This window comes from Centroberyx affinis, unplaced genomic scaffold (assembly GCF_046629955.1).
Source record: "Centroberyx affinis isolate AG114_WGS23_722 - 3 ecotype Tasmania unplaced genomic scaffold, CSIRO-AGI_Caff_v1 ptg008747l_1, whole genome shotgun sequence".
NCBI classification, from domain to species: domain Eukaryota; kingdom Metazoa; phylum Chordata; class Actinopteri; order Beryciformes; family Berycidae; genus Centroberyx; species Centroberyx affinis.
The window spans coordinates 5,001-14,746 of NW_027284302.1; the positions used below are offsets into that span (position 1 = coordinate 5,001).

The 9,746-nt window shown below is 46.4% G+C and overlaps 1 protein-coding gene across 1 annotated transcript in view; it reads right to left on the reverse strand.

Moving 5' to 3' along the window:
• LOC139640238 (7SK snRNA methylphosphate capping enzyme-like) overlaps positions 1–9,107 on the reverse strand; it is a 12,990-nt gene extending 3,883 nt beyond the window's left edge. The window contains exons 1-7 of the mRNA XM_071514417.1: positions 8,481–9,107; positions 6,698–7,125; positions 6,355–6,552; positions 6,161–6,219; positions 5,229–5,526; positions 4,227–4,737; positions 3,951–4,064 (exon numbers count right to left, since the gene is read on the reverse strand). Coding sequence (XP_071370518.1) covers positions 3,951–4,064; positions 4,227–4,737; positions 5,229–5,526; positions 6,161–6,219; positions 6,355–6,552; positions 6,698–7,077 — 1,560 coding nt within the window. The 5' untranslated portion in view covers positions 7,078–7,125; positions 8,481–9,107. The remainder of the gene's footprint in view (positions 1–3,950; positions 4,065–4,226; positions 4,738–5,228; positions 5,527–6,160; positions 6,220–6,354; positions 6,553–6,697; positions 7,126–8,480) is intronic.
• Positions 9,108–9,746: the final 639 nt, after the last annotated feature.

A 9,746-nucleotide genomic window follows, 5' to 3' on the forward strand; every position in this document is an offset into this window, starting at 1 on the left:
TCTCGCTAAATTGACTGTATTAGAGATGAGATTATCAATTCATTACCTACTGAGGGTGTTGATCCCTCTCCCGGATCGAGGGATCTGTTGCCATGGAGACCGCCAGCGTACTCTCGCAGTTTGAGACCTTCTCTAAAACAGTACTTTCCTCTGAATCCACAACCAGCCGATCTGACCCTCTGCCCGCTAAGTGGGTTAAGGAACTTCTCCCCCTATTAGGCCCCTCCCCCTACTCAACATCACGGTTCGGATCGTATCCTGGTTTTGAGTCACGGATCGGATCATTTTTTCGGATAAGCAAAAAAAACAAAAAACCTGGGACTTAATAGGACCATTATTCTATGTATGTATGTAGATTGTCGGATAAGTGTGAATGGTGATGTATTATTTGCATTGCCATGCAATATGTATATGTATATGTGCATATAGATATATATATATGTATACGTATATGAGATTATGTGTGATTGTACATGTGCAGATGTATGTGTATATATGTATCTACAGATCATGTCAAAATTTAACTCATCTCATCTCAAAATCTGTAAAAAGAATTGCTGTAATAACAGATCTATGTAAAAACAAAGTGCTATATGTTCTCCAAAGCAGGGGGGTGGTGGAGGGGTTAAAAAAATAAAAAAATAAATAAAAAATAAAAAATAGAAATGTATGTCTGAATCTCTTATTAAGTCAGAATAACTCAAACATTCTTTCTCACATCAAGTTCATTAAATCCCCCCCCAAAAAAAAAAAAAAAAAAAAAAAAAGGGTTAGGGTTAAATTAATTTAAAAATGTGCTGCTTTGGCTCTGATGCAGCCGCCCCTCTCTGTCTGTAGCCTCGCTCAAAGTCCCGCCCACAGCACCCTCTGATTGGCTACACGTCTCGAGTGACAGCCAATCGACCGCCGAAAACGGGCCGAAGGGTGCGTGGAGCCCCAGCCGACGGGATTTCACTCAACGGAGGAGAGAGCGACGGCTTTTTAAAAATCGGTCGCTCTTCCTCTTTTTTTTTCTTCTTCCCTAACTCAGTCTTTGTTCTTCAGACTAAAACACAGCAGCTTCTGTCTGTCTGGATCTTCTCACTGCACCTCTCTCTCTCTCCTCTGTCTTCACATCAGCCGTGATGAAACCTCTGCCCAAAACAATCCAGGGCTGCAACTAACCATTATTTTCATTGTCGATTAATCTGTTGATTATTTTCTCGATTAATCGATTAGTTGTTTGGTCTATGAAATGTGAGAAAGATATTCAGTTTACTGTCATAGAGGAGGAAAGAAACCAGAAAATATTCACATTTAAGAAGCTGGAATCAGAGAATTTTGACTTATTTTTCTTTAAAAAATTACTCAAACCGATTAATCGATTATCAAAAATAGCTGGCGATTAATTTAATAGTTGACAACTAATCGATTAATCGTTGCAGCTCTAACCTCGACCCGGATGTTCTTAATAAATTTAGACCGATCTCTAATCTCCCCTTCCTCTCTAAAGTCCTGGAAAGATTAGTTTCTATCCAGCTAAGCGTCTGTCTCTCCTGCCTTAGTCTCTCTGACCCGTCTGTCTCTCTCCAGGTCTCTCCACAGCAGGCTGCTCTCACTGAGGTTATAACCTACTGCTGACCTCTGACCCCGACTCTTCTTCTGCTCTTTATCGTACTTGACTTGAACGCGGCATTCGATACAGATTCAGATTCAGATCTACCCGAGCTACCCAAGGGTTTCTGGACCGCTTGGGTTTAATCGCTCTATATTACTGTAGGTAAGGTGTCACATTCTATTAATTTAACGTTTAGTCTTGTAACAGTACAAAGCTAACCCACACACGCCATTTTTTGGTGTACTAAATAATACCAAAATACACAGTGGTGGAAAGTAACTAAGTACATTTACTCAAGTACTGTACTTAAGTACAATTTAGAGGTACTTGTACTTTACTTGAGTATTTCCATTTGATGTTACTTTATACTTCCACTCCACTACATTTCAGAGGGAAATATTGTACTTTCTACTCCACTACATTTATTTGACAGCTTTAGTTACTTTTCAGATGGAGATTTGACACAATGGATAATATAACAAGCTTTTAAAATACAACACATTGTTAAAGATGAAACCAGTGGTTTCCAACCTTTTTGTCTTTTGACGTCTTACAAAAAGCAGTGTGTAGTCGGGTCACATTTCAGATGTCTATGAGTTGTTAACAGCTCCACCAAATAGTGATTTTTCCCTCTAAACCTCACATGGTTTCATTTCAATAAATGTTCAAATGATCCAATATTTCAACAAAAATCAAAGATTAGAGAAAAAGTCTGGTGACCTTATCTGGTGACCCTTTGGAGGGGCCCGACCCCTAGGTTGGGAACCACCGGACTAAACTAGCTAACTGTATATAAAGTAGTTCAAACTAGCTCCACCTCCAGCAGCTACAACAGTAACATGCTGCTCACACACTGATGCTTCAGTATTAATAATCTAATGATGTCATATATAATAAAATATCAGTCAGAGGGACCAAACCACTACTTTTACTTTAATACTTTAACTGCATTTTGCTGCTAATACTTATGTACTTTAACTTAAGTAGGATTTTTCATGCAGGACTTTTACTTGTAATGGAGTATTTTTACATTGCTGTATTGGTACTTTTACTGCAGTAAAGGATCAGAGTACTTCTTCCACCTCTGCAAAATACCGTAGAAAACAATGGAAATCAAATTCTGTGGTCCGAACGCTCTGAAGTGAACTCTGTCCTGGGACCTTTGGGACCTTTGTGTTTCTCCATCTAGGTCTAGACCTCTCGGTGAACTTTTCCACAGACATGATGTTAGATTTCACTGCTATGCCGACGATACTCCGATCTACCGACCAATTCATCCCAACGACCGATCACAACTCGCAAACCTGGAGTTCTGCCGGATGGATGGAACTTCCTGCGACTAAATGCCAATAAAGCTGAGAAGCCGGTTGGCCCAGAAACACACCGTCCTCCTGTTGAGGACCGCTTAATTACCCAGAGTCCCGCAGTTCAAAATCTTGGCGTTACATTGGACCCAGACATTGGACGTCGTAAAACCCATATGCACCCATGATGATAATACCATCCTGAGTGTCTTGTGCTTTGCTCTGCCTCCTTATGGTGTCCCAACCGAGGTGATTATCGTTAACGAAAACTAACGAAATAACGAAAACTAGGTGTGAAAAAACATTTTTGTTAACTGAAAAAAAAATAAAAACGAGGCTTTACAAAAAAACGATAACTGAAACTGTATTGTGTGTTTACAAAACTAACTAAAATAAACTAAAATTATAGAGAAAATGTCTTTAGTTTTTGTTTTTGTCAGTTTATTTCATACATAAGCCTGGGGTTTTTAATTTTTTAATCTCGCTCCTGACAAATACCCATATTACAAAAAAAGACTAAAACTAAAACTGAAACTAATAAAAACTAAAACTAAACATTTTCAAAAAATAAAAACTAAACTAGCAAACCTGCTTTAAAAACAAATTAGAACTAAACTGAAATTGAAAATAAAAAGTCAAAACGAAATAAAAATAAAAACTAATGAAAAATGCAAAACTATAATAACCTTGGTCCCAACTTGTGTATAAACACCAGTATCATGGTGATCAACCAGTCTGTGAACCAGTCAGTTGACCAGTCAGTAAACCAGTCAGTAAACCAGTCCGTAAACCAGTCAGTGGACCAGTCAGTAAACCAGTCAGTAAACCAGTCAGTAAACCAGTCAGTGAACCAGTCAGTAGACCAGTCAGTTGACCAGTCAGTGAACCAGTCAGTGAACCAGTCAGTAGACCAGTCAGTAAACCAGTCAGTAAACCAGTCAGTGAACCAGTCAGTAGACCAGTCAGTGAACCAGTCAGTAGACCAGTCAGTAAACCAGTCAGTGAACCAGTCAGTGAACCAGTCAGTGGACCGTCTGTCCCAGTCTTACCAGTATGAAGGTGATGTTGTTGGGGAATCCTCGGCTGGCGGGGAGGAGAGGAGGAGCAGAGAGCGGGCCGCGACTCACTCTGAAGGAGAGAGGGAAGGAGAGGAGGGAGAGAACCTTCTGCACCTCCTGCAGCACCTCCTGCTTCTCCTCCATCACCTCCTGCTTCTCCTCCTTCACCTCCTGCTTCTCCTCCTTCACCTCCTGCTTCTCCTCCTTCTCTTCCTGCTTCTCCTCCATCACCTCCTGCTTCTCCTCCTTCTCTTCCTGCTGCAGAACCTCCATCTTCTCCTCCTCCTGCTCCTCTGTCTTCTTCTTCTCTATCTGCTCTCTCTCGTCTTTCTTCTTCTTCTTCTTCTCCTCTGTCGTTTCCCTCTCCCCCTGTCCCTCCTCCCCCCTCCCCCCCTTCCTCCTCCTCCTCCTCCTCCTCCTCCTATCCTCCACCACCAGGTCATGTGACAGGAAGTGTCTGATGTTCCGCTTGGCGGCGTGGACCAATCGCTCGTCTCGGTCCACTCCCAGGATGTGGGCGGGGCCGAACCGCCTGGCGAGCGCCAGCGTCATGTGACCGGCCCCGCAGCCGATGTCCAGCACTTCCTTGTCTCTGAACCAATCGGCTTTGAGCAGCCGGAGCCGGGGGTCCTCCTCCGCTCCGACCCGCCCCTCCCACCCGTCGCCGTAGAAACCGTGGTAGCCGTAGTAACGGCTGTGGTTGCCGTACCGGTAGCGGTGTTTGTCCTTTTTCTTCTTCGTTGGTGTGTGGGCGGAGCCGGGCTGCGGGCCGCCGCACCTGCAGGAGGCAGCAGAGAGGTCATGTGACCAAACATCGTCAAGTTATATTTTCACAGATACAGGAAATCACACACACTTGTTTTCATATTGTACATTTTGTTCCATCCACTTTTTCTTCATCTCAGTTTATCGTGATGCTGTGATCTGTTTATCTTATTGGTTTAATATCCCATCTGTTCTTATTTCTATTCTTTTATATTCTTCTTTTTTTATTTATCTTGTTACTATTTGCTGCTGTATGACCCAGTTTCCCCCCAGGATCAATGAAGTTTCTTCTAATCTCATTTTCTAACCTGAAATTTAACCAAAAACCAAGTGGAAAAAAACATTTTGAAGAAGTGAAATAAAAATAAACAAAATGAAATTAGAAAACAAACTAAAACCAAAAATAACCAAACAAACTGAAACTAAACTGAATTAGAAACTGAAGCTAAAATAGAAATAAAACTTAATCTGATTGACAGGTGGAACCCCCCCTGTCAAAATCACCTGCTGGGTCTAGCCCCTCCCACTAGCGGCGTCTGGAACCTGGTCGGCTGCGTCACAACAGCCGGGACGTCGGCGTTCGCGGCGCCTTCTGATGACCTCATCGAGGTGGTGCGGCGGCGTCTCCGCTGGCGACCGTCCCCTTGGCTGCGAGCTTTGTGGGCGTGGCCGGGCAGCGGGTGGGTGTGTCTCCGGGGTAAGATGGGGGGCGGGGCCACGTCGTCTCGACAGGTGATGGCAGTGTTGAGTTCACAAGGCAGAGGAGACGCAGGAACGCTGCCCCCTCTGGTCAGCAGAGGTACTGCAGGACAAACAGTTAACTATGAGTTATTACAAGTTTATTAACAGGAACACCGCCCCCTCTGGTCAGCAGAGGTACTGCAGACTAGGACACACTATAACTACTACTTACTGCAAGTTATTTTATTAGTTATTACTAGTCATATTCATTAATAAATGTATATTTAAACATTTGAAAGTTATTTCATAGCTGATTTATTAATTTACATTAATTTACCTCCAAAACTATCTGCCATGTCACCATTGTTATGGAGTGTGCACGACAGTAAAACTTTGGCCTAAAATAACCTCAGGTCAACAAGAAGAGACAGACAGGCAGGCAGACAGACAGACAGACAGACAGACAGACAGACAGACAGACAGACAGACAGGCAGGCAGGCAGGCAGGCAGGCAGGCAGGCAGGCAGGCAGGCAGGCAGGCAGACAGACAGACAGACAGACAGACAGACAGGCAGGCAGGCAGGCAGGCAGGCAGGCAGGCAGGCAGGCAGGCAGGCAGGCAGGCAGGCAGACAGACAGACAGACAGACAGACAGACAGACAGGCAGGCAGGCAGGCAGGCAGACAGACAGACAGACAGACAGACAGGCAGACAGGCAGGCAGACAGGCAGACAGACAGACAGTTATGTCCGTACCTGTCAGTCCCGCTCTGGAGGAAAACAGTCGAGCTGGGTTCACCTCCCTCTCTCCTCCTTCACCTCCTTCTCCTCCTCTTCCTCCTCCTCCTCCCTCGGCCCCTCCCCCTCCCCCTCCCCCTCCCTTCCCCCGCTCCCCCCCCTCTGCCCCTCCTCCTCCTCCTCCTCCTCCTCCTCCTCCTCCTCCTCCTCCTCCTCCTCCATGGTGTCGGTTCCTGTGTCTCCTCCTGGTTTTGAGGGGGGACAGCAGGACTCCGCCCCCCTCCTCGCCCGCCTCCCCCCCTCCCTTCAGGTTCAGTGGGTCGGTGATGTCACGGGGAACCAGGATCTCCACGGGGTCTCCGCCCCGCGACGGCAGGGGCGAACACTTGGGCGTCTCCTGATTGGTCGCCCTGAGGAGGAGAGGAGGATCAGTGTTTACCAGAAGTGGAAGTTGACATTTTGACTGTGTGTGTGTGTGTGTGTATGTGTGTGTGTGTGTGTGTGTGTGTGTGTGTGTGTGTGTGTGTGTGTGTGTGTGTGTGTGTTTGTGTGTACCTGTTGACATCCTCATCCAATAGGGAGTTGAGGTTCAGCGGGTCAAAGATGTTGCCGCCCAACAGGAAATGACTCGGCAGGACGGGCTCTGATTGGCTGTCACTGTTGGCACGGCGACGGCGCTTGGGCAGTCCCTTGAAGCCGACGCCCATAGAGTAGCGGCGCTTGGCGATTCGCTGAGACGGGGCGGTGGGAGGGGCTTGACTGTTGTTGGAAGGCTGGATGCCATTTTTGGGGCGAAGTGGGCGTGTCTTGGCAAGTTTGGGCTCCTCTGATAGGCTGACGCTTGCCTGGAAGGCGGGGCTTACTTTGATAGGCACTTCCTGCAACGTCCTATCACGAGGGAGGACGGTTTCTTTGTCCAATGACATTTTGATCATCTTCTTCCTGTGGGAGGGACTTCTGGCTCAGCAGCCAATGGCATTGATCTGCAGAGAGAGGACAGGTTAGTTTGACTGACAGGTGACAGAGCCAATCAGACACATTCTCCAACTTAGAATAATAATATAATGAAAGAAGCAGATGAGTTTGGGTTAAAGCAGCAGAAAGGAGCTTCAGGTAACCTGACAGAGACTGTTCTACTGACTGACAACTGACAACTGACTCACTGACTAAATAACTGACTGACTGACTGACTAGCTAACTGACTGAGTAACTAATTGCTAACTAACTGACTAACTAGCTAACTGACTAAATAACTAACTAGTTAACTAACTGACTAGCTAACTAACCAACTAGCTTACTAACTGACCAGCTAACCGACTGACTAACTAGCTAACTAACTAGCTAACCAATTAAATAACTAACTAGCTGACTAACTGACTAGCTAACTGACTAACTAACTGACTAGCTAACTGACTAGCTAACTAATTGACTCACTAGCTAACTAGCTGACTAGCTAACGACTAAATAACTAACTAGCTGACTAACTGACTAGCTAACTGACTGACTGACTAGCTAACTGACTAGCTAACTAATTGACTAACTAGCTAACTAGCTGACTAGCTGACTAGCTAACTGACTAGCTAACTGAATAACTAGCTGACTAACTAGCTAACCGACTAAATAACTAACTAGCTTACTAACTAACTAGCTAACTGGCTGACTAACTGACTAGCTAACTAATTGACTCACTAGCTAACTAGCTAACTAACTAGCTAACCGACTAAATAACTGACTAGCTAACTGACTGACTGACAGAGTCCAGACTAGAGTTCAGTAAAGCACCATCAGCCTGTTTCTATTAAACTGAGTTCTACTGACAGATCCTGGGCAACACAACACACAACAACACAGTGATACTGACAGCAGATACTAGATACTTACAGTAGATACAGTAATACTTACAGCGGAGTAGTACTTGTAGTAAATACTGTATTGTAACACAGCAGATAATGTAATCTTGTAGTAGATACAGTAGTACTTACAGTAGTATTTATAGAACTGCTTATAACAGATACAACTGGCAGCAGATACAGTAGCACTTGTAGTAATGTTTACAACAGATGTAGTAGTACTTATGACAGATACAGTACTAGTAGTAGACATAGTACTCATGGTAGATAGAGATATAGCAGGCAGTACTACTATGTAGTACTACTACTAACAGGCCATGAAGTTCTCTCTGCTCTTCAATGTACTGAGCATAAAGATGGCGGCCTCCGGGTGTGATGTCATCAAGTGTCCCACACTGCAGAACCAATCGGGGGGGGGGGGGGGGGGTTTGATGACATCACTCCGGCAGCCGCCATCTTTGTGCACTTGGCCTACAGTTGGTACTTACTCTGTGAAACAGAACCGACGCTCTCCAGTCCTGAGATCCACCTGCTGTCCTGGACTCTGCTGCAGAGTGTGTGTGTGTGTGTGTGTGTGTGTGTGTGTGTGTGTGTTCTAGCCTGTTACCTACTCACACACTCGCTCTACCTCAGCCTGTGTGTGTGTGTTAATACAGAGACATAAATAGACCTCTGTATGTGTGTGTCCAAACACCCCCTCCCCCTGTCTGCAGACAAGATGCCTTCCTAATTTACATAGCCCCGCCCCCCTGTGTCGGATCCACCAATCGCCCGCGTCTGCTCATGAATAATTCGGCCCCGCCCTCCCCAGCGGTGCTCTCTGGTCTTTCCTCCCGGACTCTCTAGAAGAGAAAAACACAAATGTAACAAGTCGCCAGTAAACAGTTAGCTCGTGCAGCTAGCCGCCTCAGGCTAACGTGCACTTCAGCAGGAAGTAGCATGGAACAAATAATATGACGCCCCAAAACTACAAAACACCCCGAAACACCGACTGAGCGTGAAAAATACACTCCCGCTGAGCTGTCTGAGCGTGTGTGTGTGTGTGTGTGTGTGTGTGTGGAAGTGTGTGTGTGTGTGTCGGTTAATAAATTGGTGAAACTCGTGACAGATCTGTATCAGTGCGAGCTGCTGTGTTTCTCAGCGAGCTCAGCCCCAGCCGCGCGCTTTATATCCCGCTGCAGACACACCGAGTGCGAGACGGACGCCGAAACCGACCAAGCGCGTGCCGTCCTGAGGTCCCGCCTCCCCGCGCCGACCAATCACAGTCCCGTTCCGGCTGGCAAGCCCCCTTACTACGTCCCGCCCTCCGGGTCTTGAGGCGTCCTGCCCGCTGCCTGACTGAAACGCCAACGCGTCGAATAAACCGTTTCACTCCGAAAAGAAACGCTTCGTGTCGAGACGTCGGTCTGCTGTGCACGCGCACTCACACGACACGTAAATCCAGCGCAGCGGGAAGGAGAGGCGTTTGTTTTTTAGACGGAGAGAGTGCAGGAATTCGCCCCCCCCCCCCCTCCTCCCCCACCCTCCTGAACACGGGAGCTTATTTGTGTCCGTGCTGCCGCCGTTCAGCCTGACAGCGGCTCTGACTCTCCGTGTTCACTGTGTTTTATTCACCGTGTGGAGCCTGGGTGCGCGAGCGTGTTACTTTCCCAACACAAACATGTTTTAGGAGTCACCCGTCCTCCCCTCCCCCACCCCGCCCCTCCCTCGCCTGGCTTCGGGGACTCGAGGACTACAACGAACTCCGGGAAATG